At 37.3% G+C, this 22,401-nt stretch overlaps 1 protein-coding gene across 3 annotated transcripts in view; it reads right to left on the reverse strand.

Moving 5' to 3' along the window:
• Positions 1–22,401, reverse strand: part of PKP4 (plakophilin 4) — a 287,449-nt gene that overhangs the window by 146,063 nt on the left and 118,985 nt on the right. For 2 of the 3 annotated variants that reach the window (XM_033944460.1, XM_033944461.1), the window contains exons 6-8: positions 8,102–8,233; positions 7,809–8,005; positions 5,338–5,911 (exon numbers count right to left, since the gene is read on the reverse strand). In XM_033944460.1, coding sequence (XP_033800351.1) covers positions 5,338–5,911; positions 7,809–8,005; positions 8,102–8,233 — 903 coding nt within the window. The remainder of the gene's footprint in view (positions 1–5,337; positions 5,912–7,808; positions 8,006–8,101; positions 8,234–22,401) is intronic. The other variant, XM_033944462.1, reaches the window with a different exon arrangement.

Genomic DNA, 22,401 nt, shown 5'->3' on the forward strand with positions numbered 1-22,401 from the left:
GAGTGAAATCGCGCGTTGGCACTTGCTGCACTTTTTAAACCCGGTGATTGGCCGGGACATAGGCCGGAAAATCTCTGCCGCGAGGTCGAAGCCTGTGGGCCTGAGCCACGTGGCCGGCCCGTTCGACCCGCCGGAGGAAATAATCTTCTTTTTTTTTTTTTTTTTTAACTGAAAAAGAAATGTACTGTTAACTGTAATTAAAAGAAAGCGAAAACGCGGACAAGGAAGGCAAATTTAACTGAATTCAGCTAGCGCATGATGAAGTTGAACTTCTCAGCTCCGCGGAAAGAAAAGAACTGAGGAGACACGCCCGGATCTCCGGGCGGGATGGCACCGGCGCATGCGCGGTGCGGGCATCTAGAAACTTTTAAGTTTCTACAAGCAATACGTGCTTGTGAGACGTCCGTACCGGGGCTCTGTCTGATGACATCACCCACTAGTGAGAATACCTGCCTGCTTGTCCTGGGATAATCATTAATTCGTTGTATGTAAAGTTTCTCTTTATTGTATTTACAGTCTCTCGTATTGTAAACCGACTAATTCGTGGTATGTAAAGTTTCTCTTTATTGTATTTACAGTTCTCGTATTGTAAACCGCCTAGAAGTCGCAAGATTGCTGGCGGTATATAAGAATAAAGTTATTATTATTATTAACATCTTTTGTACAATTGTTATAGTTCATTTAGCTTTCTTTTACTGATGTAATTCAGGCACATCCGGCGGGGAGGGGTGTGTGTGTGTGTTTGATGTATCTTCAGGGTGATCTTTAAGGTAATTGTGGGGGGGACGGCATATAATGTTGTACTAATACTGATTATATTTAAGTGCTTATTTATTATTACTGATGTGAATAATGTGTTGCACTTTTTGTTGGTAATAAAAATTAATAAAGAATTAAAAAAAAAAAAATAGATTCTTGCTACTAACAAACGGGCCAACTATCCCTACCAATATTCCCTCTAAGGTACAGCATGCATAGCCACACACTGTTCTTAATGTGGCCGTGCATTATTCCTGAATATGCTGCAGGAGGAAAGTTTAGGAGTCTACGCCACTGGAAGTACTCTTCAGTGAAATCAAATGAAGCCACAACTGCGTTCTTAAGTTGAGCACCTGTAACTCTCGGACTGCCTGTATATACAGTCTTCCCAGCCCAAGCATCCAATAATCAACTTGGAGAAGAATAAACGGCAGTAGGAAGGAACAAGAATGCCAGGGCGGACTAACTGTGCTGACTCGAAAAACTGAGGACCTGAAGGCAGAGTCATGTCTCGCCACCACATCCATTCTGTAATACTTGACAAAACGTATGCAAAGAGGACCATGATGCTGCCATGCAGGTTTCTTCAGGAGAGACTGCACTAACTTTGGCCCACAAAGAAGCCATATTCCAAGAAGAATGCACCTTAACAGAGACTGGATAGAATATAAGCTGATGAAATGGCCCTTTGGATTCATTCAGAATTGGTGGCCTTGGAAGCGGAAGCGCCGTGGTTAACAGAATGAGTCAGTACAAACAGATGGTCACAGACACGAAAGGTGTTAGTGACCTTCAGGTAGTGAAAAAATGCTCTGCGCAAATCAAGTTTCTTCAAAAGGCAATCTGGTGGCCTGGCACCAGTAGACTGAAAAACAGACAAACGTACCTCCTGACTAACATGCAAATTTAATCCTCCTCGCGGGCCGCAGCACATGCAAAACACGGCTGCACAACCAACAGCCATCCGCCGCAAACGAGGCATTATATGAAAACATCTCAACCTGGAAAGGCCATCTGTGAAGTTTGGAGCAAAAACGAAGCTCCTAGCTATAAAAAAAGAAAGCATTATTCAAATTTGGAAAATCCAAGATGGCCACCCAGGTGCCGATTTTGCAAAAAAATTGCCAAAGAAAGGGAACTCCCAAAAATGGTGATTTCAGGATTTTAGAGTGCCGGGGGGGGGGAGGGGGGGATTGCATGGAAAACCACCCAAAACCGCCTTTTTAAAGACCGCCCAAAATTGCCAAGACAGGCTGTTCCCCTGTTTACTCACTGTAATACAGAGATACAGGGAGAAATGCAAGCAATGCTATATATATAGCATGTAAGGAGATCAAATGCCTCAGGAAGCAGTATTTCAAGTTTTCTGACTGCTCAACCGGCCCAACCATCATGGCCAGTGACCTCCGCCACCTTCGGATTCATCGCGCAACCATCTGGCGGAGGCACGCAGTCTAGCTCTGATCTCGGACGCACTTCACGGAACCGCTCAGCCTGCACTGCACCCATTAGCAGACGAACCTTGGATGAGCTTCCTCCTGATCCTGGAGCCCCGATCTGTACTACAGGCTGTCCAGGGGGCTTACTGCTGCGCAGGTAACCCCCTCAGAAGATGTTCTCCAACTGTCCGCAATCTCCCGCCACAAGGAAGTCCCCACAGGGAACTTCCACAGCACAATGGCCTACCCGTGAGGGAAATACTAGAAACATTATTGAAACTATCCAAATAAAAAACAAGCAGAAGAAATAAACTTCTACAGGCTTGGCTTGTAGAAAGCTAAAACTGGATTCTACTGAGCACGTTCCAGATGTGGATTCTACTAAGCACACTCCAGGATGTGCTAGCAAAGGGGAGGGGTTATGACTTCAATAATTTTAAGTTTTCTACAGTGCCTGGCGGATGGAGATGCATAACCCACTGGTCCTGGAATAAAGTGTGATTATGACAGAAGGGCCAATTGCGACTGTGTGTAAACTGGTTTCAGTTTAAGAAGCAGTTAAAAACTCAGCTGTTTGTTATTGCATTTTTGTGATTTATTAGTCAGCATTTGAAGAAAAGAATCTGCTTAGCCATGTTTGCTATTGTAATCTTGTGATTTACTAGTTGAAGAGAAGAAATTGTTTAATTATGAAGATTTTATGATATGGTTTGTTTTTATCTTAGGTGTTTTAATTGATGTAAAACAAGTTTAGTCTTTTGTAAACTGTATAAAAAAGTTTTATGTTAAAACATTTTATTGAAGAAATCAATCAAATATACAATTATGCAATATATGCTCATTACAATTAAATTCAAAGCTCAAATAGTACATAAATAATTTTATCATTTCTCCAAAATATATTTTCTATATTACCTATACATAATACCATATATACCCCCTATACCTTTCCCACCCTCCCTTCCCCTCCCCTTCACATCTCCAAAATTTTTAAAATATAACAATGTAATAAATTAATTATATAAATATACAATTCAAGAAATTCCAACTATTATCATCATCAAACAAATTCCCTCCCTACCCTCATAATGAAAGATGACACATATTACAAAGTGTTAAGAAGCTATGAAAGTTTCTTATTCCTCAATATAAAACATTAAGAATCATACTACGAGCTCTATGGGAAAGATTTTGAATATATGGATTCCACATTTTCAAGAAATACCTAGTTCTTCTAGGAAATTTACAAACCTCCCAGACCTCAAATAAAATTAACCGATGGAATTGGTTCCTCCAATGCCAAAAACTAGGAGGATCTTTCTGTAACCAATATTGTAGAATACACTTATGACCAATCATGCATGCCTTCTGAAATAAAATATTTATTTCTAATCCAAAAAACCCCACAAGCAGCAGCTTTACCAAATATTACCCCCTTACAGATTCCATTAATTGAATATTCCAATATTTCAATGTAACATGTTAAAATTATATTGTAACCTATGTATATCTCTCCTCTTGTCAATTTGCACCATGTAATTACTGACCGCCCAGTGACCTCTTCTTTATCTGTACGCTGTAATTCGCTGACTGTACAGCTATTCTTCACTCTGAACTGCCTAGAAGTCGCAAGATTATGGCGGTATAGAAAAAATAAAGTTATTATTATTATTATTATAAAGCACCTAAAAATAATAAGATGGCAGACCAAAATGATTTAATAAGAGGACATTGCCACAATGCATGAGATAAATAATTTGGGTCTTTCTCACATTTGATACAAATAGGAGAATTTACTGGATAACCTTTAACAATTTTGGATATACGATAAAAAGCTTGACTAAAATCTTGTAGAGAAATCTGCATCCCCAATTCATCACACTATTTTTGTATACTAGTATCATATGTTCTATTTGGAATTAAACACCACCACCATTTATTTAATAAAGATACAGAAATTGGAATATCATTACTTTGATTTAAAAAATTGAAAAACCTTTCATGAACACCCAATGAAATTCCTGCTGAGCTGGCCATCCAGCAATATTCAATAACCCTTAAGCAGTTTGTGCTGCTAAATGTTGTCTGTGATTGCCCACTGCCCAGGTAATGTCCAGTTACTGCTGGAGCTGTCTAGGGGCAAAGCCTGGGTAAAGTCCAGAATGTAACTGGTTAGTGGCACTATTTCATCTGATAACTGGCTAAGTGAATAAAGTTAGGCCAGCAAAAAGGTTGACCTAAACAGTATGAATATTGGCAAGTGCTCAGTTACTGAAACTTCTAGGTGACATACCCAGATCTTGTTTGTTTAAAAATTTGTAACCCACATCTTGGTGGGGAAAAATTTCACATCCACAATAAGCAAAGATATGTAACATACCAAATTACAATTCCTAATAAAATAATATTAAATAAAATGATGTACCACTCCATTTATTTATTTACAAACTTACATTCCATGCCGGAGACGGGACATGGTCCCGCACTGAAAATAAGAATTAAATCAACCTGAAGATGTAAGTGCTTTGAAAAACACGACCATCAAGTTTGAATATCTACCCTGTTAATTTCTTTTTAAATAAAAAACAAGTATACTAAACAGGGCTGTGGAGTCGGAGTTGGAGGAAATTTCGGGTACCTGGAGTCGGAGTCAGAAGTACAAAAATCTGAGGAGTTGGAGTCGGAACATTTATTTACCGACTCCATTTTTGAACCAATCACGAGCGATTCTTTCAGCTATAGCACCCACTATATACACAGCACAAATGTTGCGAGCAGCTTCTGCGGCCTTAGAACCTTGATTAAAAGCAAAAAGAAAGTGGTGTCGAAAATGCTCATTTCTCTCAACTTGACATTCCATTTTAACGATCTGAAAATTAACCAGTGCTGTGGAGTCGGAGTCAAGGAGTCGGAGGAAATTTCGGGTACCTGGAGTCGGAGTCTGAAGTACAAAAAACTGAGGAGTCGGAACATTTATCTACCGACTCCACAGCCCTGATACTAAACATAACCAAACACAACATTATGATTTTTTTTTTTTAAACTGGGACATATGTCACAAAAATTAGTCTAGTATGGAATAAAAAACTCAAGACACAGCACAAAGTTTAATAATTATGATTTTTACCTTCTTACTAACCTGTAAGACTATCTGGGCGTGGTGGTACCATTCTTTCATAGATATCATATTGCTGCTGTCCATATTGGTCAAGGTCCTGAAGCTGTCTTTGTAATGTTCCGAAATGCTGTGGAACTGCAGTCATTGCAGTGCGTTTAGGGGAAGATGAGGATCCCATTTGAACATGGGCTGGAGATGCTAGTCTTGTCTGTGTGTCTGTTAAGATGAGAGGAGAGCCAACTTTAACTGACGGACCTAAGGTCTGATATGGTGCTGTTACTCCATTGGGGTTAGCCAAATGACTAGGAATGATGGAACCAATTCTCCGAACAGATGCTGGTGAAGATGATCGCTGTGTGGTGTATGGAGAAGCTGTCTGTTGTGTAGGCAATGTATTGGAGGAATATGCATTAGAAGTATTTAGTGGCCGAGAATCAGTGCCAGATGGAGAGCTATAACCACTTCCAACAGAAGCTCTCAGTGACCCTTTAGATGGAGAGATACCAGTGCCAACAAAGTATAAAGGAGACTGTGCTCTAGATGGAACTGAATTAACACGTCTCATGGTTCGGTTGTTTGCAACATTTACTGAAGGCTGTTAGGAAAGAAAAAATAAGTTTAACTTATTTTTAACATTTCATTATTAACATTTTATATATTAAACTAATTTTTATTTAGCTAATATTTACATTCTGCAAAATAGACTCAATATACTAATCACAGAGAGGGTAATCTGTATATAGAGAAAAGGGCTTTTACAAAACTGCACAATTGCATAAGCATGCAAAAAAAGGTATACAGAAAGATCTACATGTAGTTTGGTTGGAGTGTAGGCACAGTTGGGACATAGGCACATTTTTCAGAATCAGGTAGAAATTTGTGTGTGGCCATTTCCATGCTATTGGGCTGGTTTGAGAAGTCTAGTTTATGAAAGCACATAAGCACCTATGTTGCTCTTTAAAAAGTGGCTTAAAATAGGTGCAGCTTTGGTCTTCTTGTATAGATATTCTGCTGTAAAGTTACTCCCAGAAGATATAAATATTCTATCTTTACCCATGTACATTACTTTTTCTCTAAATATAATTTTATACCTCAATGTAATAAAATAGATTAGAATGTCTTAAATATTCCTTTATTTTTATCCTTATTTTCTTCAGGTTTTTTTGATCTTTGAAAAAGAAATGGTCTTTACAGAAAGAGCAATTTTCTCTTTGAACTGGCCTCATTTTTTTCTGCTATAAATATAGTGGAATGACGTGGGATAATTAAAGGATTACAGTACTTTGCGAAATGTAGCACAAATAGAACAATCATTTAAATAAATTAATGTATGTTTACAGTAGCTTAGTCAAAATATACCCCTCCCCGCCTTTTTTTTTTTTTTTTTTTTAAACAAACCATGGTAACAGCTCCGACGCTCATAGAATTCCTATGAGCGTTAGAGTTATTGCCGCATCTGGCGCTAAAAGCATGCTATGGTTTTGTAAAAAAAAAAAAAAAAAAAAAAGGGGGGGATAATTTGTATTAAACAATAAATAAGCATACTCCTATTGATGAGTTGTGCCTGCAAACTCTAAAATGAAGGTTTTATTGCATTTCAGTTGCAGCAGATCTTCCAATAGATCTGTTTCCCAATAATAAATAATAATAATGTATTTATTTATTTATTCATTCAATTTTTTAGCCCGTTCTCCCAAAGGAGCCCAGAATGGGTTACAAAGTACATCCATAATAATCCAGTTCTGTGCAGTTTATAAAAGATTAAAAATACAATTGAATAAGAAATAGAAATAAAATGATTAGAATAAAATTATACAAATCTAAATAGATTACTAAGCTTACAATTATCCATACAAGCTAATTACACAGATATTTCAAGAACAAATATGTCTTTAGATGTCTCCTAAATGCCACATATGAATTAGAAAGCTTGATCAGATGTCCCAGGTCACTAAGTACAACAAATATTACTCTCTTATACATATTTTGTAGATTGAAACAAACCTGATTTTAAGTCCATTAAGAATCTGACTAAGAAGCAACAAATTAGTTATCTGCTTCCCTTAAAACTTAGTTAGTTGAAATAAAAGATATTCCTGTTAGACAGCTGTTCTTTGGGAAAAAAAAGTCATTTCATTAGGTAGATGAAAAATAAACACAGGCCCTTTTAAATGATCATTAAATTTTCAAAAACATACATCAGACATACAAATTTAATAACCAACACTCTATATATAGTGAATAGGTAAGGTGCCGCTAGGCACGCCGATTGGGGATGCCTAACCGAGATCCACAAGGAACTCAAAATTGAATAAATGAGCTTAACTGGCATGGTAATTGATCACACCTAACATTAGAACACCTAGCGATGCTTAAATCAAGTTAGGTGCTGTGATTTTGTAAACAGCGCCTAGTGGTTGATTAATAACTGTGTCAAGTAATGCTAGGCACCATTTATAGAATCAGGACTGCGTGTGTGTGGTACAACATACCTGAACTAAAGTCTGTCCTTCAGCTCTTGAGCTTCTAACCAATTGGCTATTAGTACTTCCTAAGAAAGAGTGCTGGTGCTGAAGCTTATTGTCAGTCTTGCCTACATCCTGGTTGTTACGAAAACTACTTGCTTCTTGGTATCCACTATCAGAATATGAATTCATTTGTGTTGAACTCCTGGAGTTTCCCAATGATCCTGAGGACATGAAGAGAATATGAGCATGAATATCTTTATACTATAGTTGTAGATGAAAAATAAAAAAATAAAGCACTTAAAATATATATAACAGACCCTCACTTTCATGAAGCGATGTTTGCTCTGGCGAGTATAGAGTCATATGATCTGGTTCTGATCTGATTTGATATGTGGTGGAGTGGGCACCATCAGACAAGCGGGGTTTGATTATACCACTTGTTGGCACATCTAAAAGAAAAAATTTAAACTGTCAATTCTCATGACCTGGAAGCATAGTAAGGGCAATCAAATTATTTTAACTACCCACAGATAATGCCAGCACACAAACTAATATTAATTTGTAGAGAGAGAACATTAAAAAGAATCAGTTATTAGAAGTTTCACATATTGTTTGTTGCTTTGATTCTGTATATTAAATAAAACACTTCAGAAAGATCTGAAAAAAAAAATAGAAATGTATGAAGCAGCTTGATTTCCAATAAGATTGTAAAAGTATCTTTTTAGGCTAAACTGGAAAATTTTGTTCTTGCAATTACAAAAGGACAACATTCAAATCATATTTTTCAAAGATCCAAAAAATCTTGTAGTTAATTATTATAGTAGGGTGTGTCAATTTTAGATTTTTATTTTTTCAATCCTTACAATCTACTACTGGTCAAATTATGCAGTTTTGGGCATGCTAAATCTAATGATATCTTCAGAAACTACTTAAATTGAGCCTTACCTGCATGAAATCACAGTTGAAACATAGATATTGCATAATATTTATTTGAACATACAAATAGTCTGAACTACATCTGTAGCCACATAATTGTCTTTAAAATGTCATTCATGCAGTTAATTTAATGTTATTTAACAAAATCTGGCAAAGAGACCATATCTTGCTTGCTTCTGTTTCGGCTCAGAAGTTCCTTGATGACCATCTAATCACTAATATAAAGTTCCCTCCTCTCCTGATTGCACACAGAATCAGCAGCCTCAGTTGTCATTTTTACACACCTTTGTATGGGATTGGGTGTGTGATGGCCAGTCTGGAACCACCATCAGCTTGCTCAGAAATGCCTTGTTCTCTGCTGTTGTCATGGTATAGGTAAGAAAAGGCTCAGAGACTTTGAAGCTTCTGCCAAATAATTGGATGAGTGTAGTTGCCTCAGTGTTGATGGATGTTGTTTTCCTGGGTCTTTCCCTGCTGTCTCCAAACTACGTCATTTTCTTCACCTCTGATCCATCTTCTCCACTGCATCTCTTTTCTCCTGTTCCTCTTCACCAAACATAACTTGCAGAACAGACTTGCTGTAACCATACCAAGCTGACCTTTACACTGTAGGCATGACTATCTCCTTACCTCTTCACACTGTTCTTTCAACATTTGTAGCTGGAAGAGGAGATGCCTGGGACCTTGGTTCAATATAAAAATAAATAGCAATTGGACACAGTTCACCATATAAACCCCAACACAGAACACTACAATCATTCTTAAGTTTTTCAGATTATGTTTTGAAATCCATATTCTCATGAATCTTAGAGCTGTTGTGAGCCATCTGCTATGTGATACAGTCCTGTTTCCAACAGAACCAGATCCATTGGCAAGAAGCCTTTTTTAATTAAAGTTTCAATTCAATAGCCATAGGGGGGGCGTGGCTTACCGCGCACACAAATGGACGTGTGATCGCGGCGCTCCTCTCAACTAGGCAACAGATTAATATAAATTTTCCCCTTTGAGTTGATTTTTTAAGAAAAATCAATTGCTGATTGAAAAAACTTAAATATATATCAACGGAGACAATTTGATAATACCGCCGGTATTGAGGAAAGACCTGAAGGGAAGGAGACAAGTAAGGCTGTTGTTTTTTTTTTGCCGGCTTTTCTCTATGTTGATGCGGCACGGAGGTGAAGACGGACTATTGAAAATTTGAACTGACTAACAGTAAAAAAAAAGTTAAAGAAAGACCGATCTCGTTGTGAGGCCGCTGTCAGTTGATTTCTGGAACTGTGGCGGTTTGATCCAGCCCTCTCCTGCCGGCGCTGAGTCGGAGCCCTGGGGGCGGAGAGTCAAGGAGATCAGTTAATCCTTCGCCGGTTTCTTTTTGTGATATAAAGAAAGACATTGGAAAGACTGAAGGCAGACTATTGAACATTAAATTAGCCAACAACAGAAAAGAAAGAAAAAAAGTTTCTCCCTTCAGACTGATTTTGGTAGAGGGCTGGTGCCTGTCAAAGATAAAAATATGGCAGTTTGATGTAGCCCTCCCCCCCCCGGTGTTAAAGCAAAGCCCTGAGGATAAAAAACCAATTGTTTTCTTCTGTGCTGAATGACATCAAAAATAACTGAGGAGAAATAAAACCGGCGAAAACTGTGGCAACTGATACTACCCTCCACCTGACGAAACTAAAATAAAGCTCTGAAGGAATAAATGCCAAAAAGAAAATCTGTTATTTCCTCACTGGCAAAACAGAGAAAGAAAAATTAAGAGCGCCTTTTTTCTCAATTTAAACTAATTTTGGTGAGAGGACAGTGCCTGTCAGTCTGAAATTAAGGTAGTTTGAAATAGCCCTCCTCTGCCGTTTTTGAAGAGAAATCCTGAGGGTAAGGAGCTGATTTTTCTTTTTGTACTGTGTGAGGAAAAAGAAAAAAGAAAACTGGTGAAAATTGTGCCAATTGAAACTACCTTCCAACGAAATTAGACAGTAACCCTGAAGGAAGGGATCAAAAAAAAAAAAAAAAAGTTTGCTATTTCCTCAACAGCATAGCATCGAAGGCGAGCTATTGTACATTGTTGTGGACAAAAATCTCATTGAGCATAAAGATTGTGGAAAAGGTAAAATCTGTAAAAATATAAAAATAAGTTCAGGAATATGGCAAGTACCAGACAAAATAAAAATGAGGCTGGTATGTCAGCAAAAAGACAGAAGCAGGATCAAATTACACCAAGTAAGATCCCACTTCCTGCTGAAGAACCTGATATATTGAGTAAAGCAGAAGTTATGGAAGAACTGAGACAGATTAAACAAATGCTTAAAGAGACTGTGACCAATATGGCTGAAATGAAAGAAGAAATACTAAATATCCACAGACAAATGGAAGTAAATAATAAAAGAACAACTGTTTTAGAAACTAAAATGGAGGTCATAGAAGGTGAAGCAAACAGATGCAAAAATGACAGTCTGGAATTGAATAAATTGAAAGATCAACTGGAAGACTATGAAAAAGGAAAAATATTAAACTTTTTGGAATACAAGAAAACTTGGAAGGGAAAAATGCTATACAATTTCTAGAAAACTTAATTCCAAAAATACTACAACTGGATCTAAAACAACCACTAGAAATAGAAAGGGCGCATAGGATCCCAATAAAAAATATAGAAAATCAAGGCAGACCAAGACCACTAATATTCAAAATGCTTAGATACAAACAAGCAATAGAAATATTAAATGCTGCCAAGAAAGACAAAAATCTAAATTACAAAGGATCCAGAATATGGTTTTTGCCGGATTTTGCTAAAAACACAGCAAATAAAAGAAAGAGATTATTAGACATGAGACCTCAATTAAAAGAAAAAGGATATAAATACGGATTATATTATCCGGCAAAAATGAGAGTATCATCTGGAGATAAATCTTTGTATTTTGAAGATCCAGAAAAACTAAAAACCTTTCTCTCAAAATCAGAACCTATGTCATTTTAACATAAAATATCAAGATAGGTTTTGATGACATTGTGAAAAATTATAAAAATATGAGACATTGAAATACTGAAGAAAGAAAAATATGAATTAAAGAAAAGACAATAAAAATATAAAGAAAGAAAGTATAAGATATAGGAAAATATCAATACCATATTAAATATATGTTTAAGATAAAATTTTACGATGTAAACTATAATACTAGGGAAATATAAATTAAAAATTGATGAATGAATAAAGATACATTAATGAAATGTTAGGAGTAAAAAATGACTAAAGATATTAAAGGTTAATATAGATAGATAGAAGGGGATATTGATTGAATATTGGTTGCCTAGAGGGGAGGGGAATGTTCGGGTTGCAGTTCCAATGTGTGTTCTTAAGCAGTCAATATATTGGGTGGGAAAGGGAGGGAAAAAGATGGTATTTATTAGAATGATTAAGGAGAAAGTAAATAAGGGAATGGATACTTCAAGGGTAAATATGTGTGTCATAGAAAATATTTTTTGGATTTTAAATATGAAAGAAGAAGGGAAAAAGATTATACTGATAAGTTTTAAAATATATAATGTCTTTTAAGATATACTCTATTAATGTCAATGGCCTGAATCATGTAATCAAAAGAAAAAAGATATTAGCATTTTTAAAAAAGCAAAATGCGGATATTTACTGTCTGCAGGAGACCCATCTTAATACAAAAGAATCACAGAAACTAATGGGTGGGTGGGTAAAAGAATGTTTTTTTGCTCCAGCAGAGGGTAAAAAAGCAGGGGTAGCAATTCTTATAAATAAAAAATGTATGGCCAAGATTAAGGTAATAAATTCAGACCCACATGGAAGATGGATACATGTTGATATAGGTATGGGAAATAATGCCCTGACGTTGTTTAATATATATGCCCCTAATTCGAATCAATCAGAATTTTTTAAAAAATTACAGAATATGTTATTACCACTGGCTGCTTCTAATTTAGTGGTGGCTGGAGATTTTAATGCTGTAATGGATCCATTATTGGATAAAAAACCAAGTAAAAATATAAAATCTTTAGGTTTAGATAATCTGGCTCAATCATGCGATTTAAAGGATATATGGCGTATTCTTCATTTTAATGATCAGGAATTTTCATTTTGTTCACAGGTTCATAAATCATTTTCAAGAATAGATTATATTTTTGTTTCAACAAATGAAGTGCAACAGGTGATTAAAGCTTCCATAGATCCTATTATTATTTCGGATCATGCGGGAATATGGATAGAATTACAATTGGATAAATTGGAAAAGGGTAGACCTCTTTGGAGATTTGATAATGCACTGCTTGTGGATGATAAATTTTTGGAAAATTTTAAAACACAAATTAATGATTTCTTTCAAATGAATTTAGTGGAGGATACATCTATTGAGAATGTATGGGATGCATTTAAAGCAACTATGAGGGGTAATATTATATCATATTCAGCTTTTATTAGGAAACAAAATAAAATTCAATATATAGAATTAGAAAAAGAAATCAAAATATTAGAAGCTAAATTGATAAACAAATGGGAAAATGAGATATTGCAAGCTCTTTTGAAAGCAAAAGGTAAATATAATGAAATATCTTCAAAAATGATAAGAAGAGATTTGTTTTCCAAACAAGCAGTGTATTATGGAAATTCTAATAAGGCGGGGAGATTATTGGCAAATTATCTTAAAGCAAAAAAAAGGAAAACTAATGTTAATGGGATAAAAGATGATAATGGTACAATAACAAATCAAACAGATATAATTTTAAAACAATTTCTAAAATTTTATAAAGATCTGTATTCTTCCGAGCCTTATTTGGAGAGACAAAAAGATGGTAAAAATTTTTTAGATTTAATTAATGGACCTAAGGTTCCTGATCATATAAAACGGAGTTTAGATGAACCTATATCATTAAAAGAATTAGAAACAGCATTGAGATCTCTTAGAGTTGGATCCGCTCCAGGTGGTGATGGTTATACAGTAGAATTTTATAAAACATTTCAAAATATCCTTTCCCCACATTTACTAAATTTATATCAAACACAACTTATAAAAGGTGATATTAAAGGTACTATGGCTGAATCAATAATAATTGTTCTGCCTAAGCCAAATAAAGATCCTACTTTGGTTTCAAACTACAGGCCTATATCTTTAATAAATGTAGATAATAAACTTTTGGCAAAAATTTTGGCTTTGAGATTAGCCAAAGCTCTCCCACATATTATAGATATGCATCAGACGGGTTTCGTTGCTAAAAGACATTCCTCCAATAACTCTAGATTATTGTTTCATATGTTAAATTTATCAAAAAAAATAGATGAACCGACTTTTACAGTTTCCTTGGATGCAGAAAACGCGTTTGATAGGGTAGAATGGAATTTTATGTATCAAGCTTTAGAATGGTTTGGTATAGGTTCTGGATTTATACAAATGGTAAAAACTTTGAATAGCTTCCCGATTGCAAGATTAAATATTAATAATATGATATCTGATGGATTTCAATTGCGGAGGGGAGTTAGACAGGGTTGTCCTTTATCTCCTTTGTTATTTGATGTTATATTAGAACCCTTATTGTTAGCAATACAGCAAACGGGGGAGATACAGGGTATTCCATATTCAGATATGGAATATAAAATTTCGGCTTATGCTGATGATATTTTGCTTTATTTGAAAAATCCGGAATCTACCTTATCTTCTTTATTGGAATTAATTGATAAGTTTGGTAAATTTTCAGGTTATAAAATTAATTGGAATAAATCTGAAATTATACCCTTAAATGTTCATTGTGTAAAAGGACTATTTAAAGATTTTCCGTTCATATGGAAGGAAGAAGGATTTAAATATCTTGGCATTCAAGTTAAAAATACAATTGAAGATACCGTAAAAGAAAATGAAAAATTTGTATTAAAAAAAGTTACGGAGTTATGTGAGCAATGGAACCCTTTACATATTTCTTGGTGGGGGAGAGTTCAAACTATTAAAATGATGATCTTGCCTGTAGTTTGCTACCAAATGAGTATGATACCTATTTATTTTCAGGGGTCCTTTTATAAAAAGATTAATAGCATTTTAACGAAATTTCTTTGGCTTGGTAGAACACCTAGAATAGCTTTAGTAACTTTGCAAAAATCAATTAAGGAGGGAGGGGTAAATTTTCCAAATTTTTATAGGTACCATCAAGCCTATATTCTACGTCAGGGTATGTATTGGATCCTCCCAGAACTTATAGATAATGCACCAGATTGGTTATATTTGGAATGGCGCCTTATGTTTCCCCTAAATTTAGTTTACCTTCCAAGTATTAACATGCCTAGAAGATACAGAGAAAATAAAATATTAATGGATACTTGGAAAACGTTGAGATTTATTAGTAAATTAACACCTATCCCAATAAACAAATCAACTAATCAATCTCTATGGATAAACTCCAAGATTAAAATTGGCGGAACTCAAATCCTTTGGAAGAACTGGATTATTGCAGGCATTAGATCTCTAGATGATGTTATTTCAGAAGGTAAACTGCTGGATTTTTCACAATTGCAACATAGATTTGGTCTAAGTAAAACACAAAGTTTTAAATGGTTGCAATTGAAGCAGGCCATTCAGGTTGGGTTCCCTGAATGGAAAACATTGAATAATCAATATAGTTTAAAGTTCTTATGTTTTCAAGCAGACTTCCTAGGACATCAAGCCGCATTGTGGTATAAATTAATATCTGGATATTTGAATAAAAAACCAAAAAATGGTCTAAGAGATATTTGGAGCATTGAGATTAAGTATCAAATTAATGCATCTCAATGGCCACTAATTTGGTCTTGGAGAATGAGATGTACAGTGTCAGCATCTATGAGACAAACTTGGTTCTTTTTATTACATAGAGCTTTTTGGACCCCTACACGTTTGCAAAAATTAGACAGTTCTAAGTCCAATAAATGCTGGCACTGTAATCTGGAACCAGGGACATTAGATCACTTACTGTATCATTGTCCCTACATTAAAAGTTTTTGGAATTCAATTTGGCCACAAATTAATAAATTGATGGAAAATCATATAGCAATATCATATGATACAGTATTATTTGGAATGATGATGAGAAAAAAAAGTCAAATTTCACCAGAAAATAACAAGCTTTTATTAATTATGACAGGGGTTGCCATTCAGCATATAACCAATAATTGAAAGAATTATAATAACCTAAATTATACATTTTGGTGGAATACAATATGTCATATATTTAAAATGGAAAGAACAATAGCAATACAAAGAGGGACATATACTAAATTTATAAAAATATGGGGGCCATTGACAAAATACTGCAATGAATAAATAGTAGGATTTTTCTTCTTCTTCTCTTCTTTTAAATATCTTCTTTGTGACACACATGATATACAATATGTAATGTATGATTAAAAAGTAATAGAAGGGTGGGGGGAGGGAGAGGGAGAAAAATATATTTAGAATATGATGTATTAGATATAAAAGTGATATTGTGTATTTATCAATTGTATTTTAATATTTTGTACACTTTATGTAAAACTTGAAAATAAAAAATAATAAGGGAAAAAAAATTCAATAGCCATAGCTTTGATCTGTGCTAAGTCTTTTGCTGAGCTGAGAAAGATCAGGGCCAACAGAGATCTTAGGATTTATTTCCAGTTCAGGAGTAGAATCCAGTATTTTCCCAATGGGACCTGCCCATTTGCTGTTGTTTAATGTCTTGCCATCTAAAGCAGATACCAAGGGCCGGAGTCTATAATCTTGGCGGCTGCTGATTGCATGTCAATCACACAATGGCACCATTTATAGAATCGCAGCTACCTTAAACATAGGTGCTAGAAATGTAGGCTAGGGTTTTTTGAGGCCTGCATTTCCGGTGCCTATGTTTGACATAAATTATGAATATGGAGGTGCCTAAGGTCATTTCCAGCGTTAGCCACATCTAATCTAATCTTCCATTTGTGAGTCGCACAAACCTATACAAGCTCAAAGAGGAAGGGGGAAGAGGAGTGAGGAGGGGGCAAGGAAAAGCAAGGGGAGGGCCAAGCAGAGAGGAGATTGAAGCTGAAACAGTTAGTTGTCAAAGAGGTGCATCTTCAGGTTTTTCCTGAATGTAGTGTATATTGTCTCCTTCCTGATTGCTTCTGGAAGGTCATTTCAGGCTTTTACTCCCAGGTAAGTTAGCATGGAGTGGAAGATTCGCTTGTAGTGGAGGTACTTTGTGGATGGCAGGTTTAGTTGAATTCTGTTAAGGATTCTTCTTGATGTTGACCAAGCAGTAGAGAATAGCCGGATGAGGGGAGCAGCTGAGTTTTCATATAGAATCTGGTATAGAATACATGACATTTTGAAGTTTATTTGGGAAGGTATTGGAAGCCAGTGTAGTTGTCTGATGAAGGTTGTGACTGAATCATATTTCTTTAATTTGTAGATTAGTCTAATGGCTGTGTTCTGGATGAGCTGCAGTTTGTGGATAAGAGTGGTATTAATGCCTAAGTAGGCAGAGTTGCAATATAGTTGAGGTAAAACCATCATCTGTATGATCAGTGCGAAGTGATGTGGGTGGAAGTATGGCCTTGTGAGTCGCAGTTGTCACATGCTGTATGTAGATGGTCTTTTTCCGAAGGTAATAGATTTGTGGTTCCATTGTGAGAGTGTCATCTAAGATGCAGCTGAGTACTTTGGTGGATTTCTCCATTATGAGAGTGATGTCAGATGGAAGGGTGAGCTTAAACATGATGTTCAGTTGTGCGGTGCAGAAACCTATGGCTTTGGTGGCGTTCAGTTTGTTGACAGTTGCCCAGGTTTGGATTTTAGCTATATTATTTGAGATTTTTTTTCAGCGATATTTGAATGGTTATAGGTTATGGGGATGAGGAGAAGGATATCTAAGGCATAGGACGGTATGGTTTCGTCCTCCAGTTTGATGTGTCCCAGCAAGCTCATGAATAAATTGAAAAGGATTGGGGATAGCGGGGAGCCTTGTGGGACACCACAGAATGCCTTGGGTTGGAGTGTTCTTCCTGTATTCGCGATTTTGTAGGAAGTCGGCAAACCATTTCAGTACATTCCCTGTTATCCCAATTTCTGAGAGTTTGGTTAGGAGTAGTTAGTGGTCCACTGAGTCGAAGGCCATGGAGATACTAAATTGAAGTAATATTGCCTGATGACCAGAACTCAGCAGCTGTTGATTTTGGTGATTAGAGTGATGAGGAGTTCGGTACTGTGTTGCTTTCAGAAGCCATATTGGAATGTGTGGAGGCAGGAGTGTTGCTCTATGTAAGTGGCTAGCTGTTTGCTGACATGGGACTTGAGGATTTTAGTGAGGACAGGAATGCCAGCAATCGGTCTGTAGTTAGATGCTATGGAGAGGTCTGCTTGGGCTGTTTTCAGTATAGGGTATGTCTCTCAAACTTTCTTGAGCCGGGGCACACTAAAGGTAGTGGCCACGGCTCAAGGCACCCGGAAGTGCGTGGACATCACCATGATGATATCATGCGCATGCATGACATCATCATGTCGACATCCATGTATGCGCAGAGGGCATGCCAGCAGGGAAGTCTAACAAATATCAACTGAGTACCCCAAACACAGACCTCCCAAGCTCCACCCTACACCCACCCAAGCTCTTCCCCAGATCCCACTCCTTTAATAATTGTAATGCAATTTTTTCCATTCATTTTTCATATACACACAATAAACACAGCAGATATAAATTCTCAAATCTGACACATTTCTATCACTATATTGAAAATAAAATTATTTTCCCTACCTTTGTTGTGTGGTGACTATTTTTCTGTGCTTTTAACTATGTTTCCAGTGCCTTCTTATCTATTGACTGTTTTCTCTCCTTCTTCACTTTCTCTCTGCACACGAAACCCCCCCCAGCAGCATCTTCCTGCTGCTGTTGCATTTCTCTCTGTAGATTAGGTTCTTACCTTTGCAAATCTTTATTGTAAACAGGAATATCAGCTTGCAAAGTCTGTAGAGACCCTAATCAACATTCTTCAGCTCTTCCTCCTCTCACTCAGGGCTGGGCTAGATTTCCTCAGTCTGTACCAAAGCAGTGAATCAGCTCTAGAATGGTTCAAAAAAGAGAGAGAGGGGATGTGGGGATTTTCCCTGAGATAACACAAATCTATTCTGCTCAACAAAATCAGCTTTAATTAAAACAACGTATTCTAAAGTTACTCAATTTGTAAATTTTACACTACTGTAATAAATTATTCTCCTCCTTGACCATAAGGGACAGTGGAAGAAAACAAGACGTCTGACCCTCCAGACATGTCTGAGACAGAAAGCAGGTAACTAACTAACAGGGCGGCATGAAGACTGATATTCCTGTTTACAAGAAAAAGATTAGCAAAGGTAAGAACCTAATCTTCCATTCTAGTGCAACAGGAATTTCAGTCATTACCAACAGAACATACCAGGGACTAGGGAGGGACAACTGAGCCTGCAAGTACTGCAGAACCAAACTCTGCAGAGTGAAAGGATGAGCTTAAGAACATGCAAATTAGGCTCTCTACAGACTTCAAAGGAAAGGATGGCAAATACCCATTGGTCAAGACTGATATTTCTGCTGCACTATAATACAGAAATTAAAGATTCAATATTTAAAAGCACTTATCTGTATAGCAGCAGCACTATCACTCTCACTCTATAATCTTGTGTATACATTTTTGTGCTTAGTTTGTTAACTTGCAGAGTAACACAGTAACATATGATACATGATAGCAGATAAAGACCTGAATAGTCCATCTAGTCTGTCCAACCGTCTTTTTTCTTAGATATTTCTGGGCCCACTACTGGAGTCTCCATGAAAACTCACTCCAGCATATCTAAACCATCCCAGCTCATCCTGAAGTGAATGGCCATATATGGGTTATAGAATAGTGGCTGCTGCATGCATAAGTTTAATAAATTAGATGCTAATTGGCACTATCATTAACTGGCTATAATTGAAGTTAATTGTGCAAACTGGCCCTGATTTGCAGGTACACATGTAACTGAACTTACCATATATACTTGAATATAAACCGAGATTTTTGAGCCCAAAAATGGGCCATAAATGTGGATCTCTGTTTAAATTTGGGTCAGCGCTGACCCGCTGGTGAAGCGGTGGCTGAGACAGGAGGTATCCCTCCCGCCTCCTGTCCCAGCCGATTCTAAGAATTTTTACCTCCCTCCCGCCTCCACTGTGTACCTTTAGTATCCCTAGCAGACCAGTAGTGAACCGTGACAGTAGTGACTTTCCTTTGCTCTTGCCCATACAGAGCCACTAGCTGATTGGCTGTCTCGATTTCACATCAGCAAATCAGCTAGTGGCTCTGCATGGGCAGGAGCGAAGGAAGGTCACTCCTGCCACGATTCACCGCTAGACCACAAGGAGTACTAAAGATACACGGGGGAGGTAGGTAAAAATTCTTAGAATTTGCTGGGACAGGAGGCCGGAGGGATCCCTCATGTCCCGTCACCATTGGACCATCAGGTCTCACGGCAGGCCTGGTGGAAGCCTGCAAGTCATCAGGAGGGAGGGGGGACAGGGTACAGAACATGGCAGGGAGGGCTGGGTGCTGGGAGTGGGGCTGGGTGCAGAGACTGGCAGGGCAGGGGGGGAGTGAGTGAGTGAGTGAGTGAGGGGGCTTGATGAAAAGCAGCAAGGGAGGGGGAACAGGGTGCAGAGCCTGGCAGGGCACGGCAAGGAAATGCATTTCAATATTAACCACCCCTCACACCGGTTTATATTCGAGTAAACATTTTTTTTCTTCCTTTTTTGGGGGAAAATGTTACCTCGGTTTATATTCTGGTTAATTTATATTTAAATATATATGGTAGTTGAAATTCTATTATCTTGGCACATAATTTCTTTAGTGCATAACTGTTAAGAGTGTAAGAACGGGAAAAGGGGCAATGGCAGGTCAAGAACATGCCTTGAACTTAACAGATTATATAATATTGCCAGGTATGTGCATAACTGAGACAAACCAGAGACAATTGACCCCAGGGAATCCACAGAGAAGAAAGCCTAAAAGAAACCAAGAAAACACTGTGGAGTGACGATGATCCTGAGATGGACTTTAATGAAAGAATCAAAGTTCCAAATATACAATAAAACAATCCACATGAAAACAAAATAATCCACATAAAGACCTAAAGGACCTAGTCTGCTGGAGGCGTAGGACCCAACATGGTCCGCGCTTCGACAAGATGTCTTCTTCAGGGGTCCCTAAAAGTCCTACGGTGTTAGATATAGTTAAGCTCTGGAACTCGTTGCCAGAGTACATGGAAAAGCTGGTATGTGGAGAGAGAAGAAGAATGATTAAAATGATAAAGGGGATGAAACTTTTAAGAAAGATGATCGAGGCAGGTGATCGAGGCAGACAGTGTGCCAGACTTTAAGAATAAATGGGATACTCATGTTGGATCCCTATGAGGGTCAAGATAAGGAAATTGGGTCATTAGGACATAGACAGGGGGTGGGTAAGCAGAGTGGGCAGACTTGATGGGCTGTAGCCCTTTTCTGCCGTCATCTTCTATGTTTAATTTCCTGGAGGAAAAGTGCACAGTCTGTTATTGAAAAAGACATGGGAGAAGCCACTGCTTGCCCTGGATCAGTAGAACATCAAACAAACCCAAAAATGGGGGAGAAAAAACAAGAACTACTCAAAAGAAAAATCTCCCCGCTCCCCAAAGAAACAAAAGGGTAAGGGGGAGAAACAGCCTAAACAATGAACTACCACAACTCAAGGTCTTAATAATATTAATGGTGGTGGAAGAGAGCCCTCAGTCACACAGCCTGATTGAGGGCTCTCTTCCACCACCATTAATATTATTAAGACCTTGAGTTGTGGTAGTTCGTTGATTGAGCTGTCTCTCCCCCTTACCCTTTTGTTTCTTTGGGGAGTGGGGAGATTTTTCTTTTGAGGAGTACCCTGGATTAGTAGCATGAAATGTTGCTACTCCTTGGGTTTTGGCCAGGTACTAAGGACCTGGATTGGCCACCATGAGAACAGGCTGCTAGACCATTGGTCTGACCCAGTAAGGCTATTCTTATGTTCTTACATAGGAATACTTTTAAAACAAATAAGTTAAGCTCTGGAACTCGTTGCCAGAGTATGTGGAAAAACTAGTATGTGGAGAGAGGAGAAGAATGATTAAAATGATAAAGGGGATGGAACTCCTCTCATTTGAGAAAATGCTAATGAGCCTAGGGCTCTTCAGCTTGGAAAACAGCTGAGGGGGGATATGATTGAAGTCTACAAATTCATGAGTGGTGTAGAATGGGTAAAAGTGAATCGATTTTTAACTCTTTCAAAAAGTACAAAGACAAGGGATACTTGAAGTTAACTTATTTATAAATGATCTGGAAATAGGAACGATGAGTGAGTTGATTAAATTTGCAGATGACACTAAACTATTCAAAGTTGTTAAAACGCATGAAGATTGTGAAAAATTGCAGGTGGACCTTAGGAAATTGGAAGACTGGACGTCCAAGTGGCAGTTGAAATTTAATGTGGACAAATGCAAAGTGATGCACATTGGGAAGAATAACCAAAATCACAGTTACTGGATGCTAGGGTCCACCTTGGGGGTTAGTGCCCAAGAAAAAGATCTGGATGTCATTGTAGACAATATGATGAAACCTTCTGCCCAATGTGCATGGTATAAAGCCCTTGTTTCGCTCCATGGTACGACCTCACCTGAAGTAT

The sequence above is a fragment of the Geotrypetes seraphini genome, chromosome 5 (genome assembly GCF_902459505.1).
Source record: "Geotrypetes seraphini chromosome 5, aGeoSer1.1, whole genome shotgun sequence".
NCBI classification, from domain to species: domain Eukaryota; kingdom Metazoa; phylum Chordata; class Amphibia; order Gymnophiona; family Dermophiidae; genus Geotrypetes; species Geotrypetes seraphini.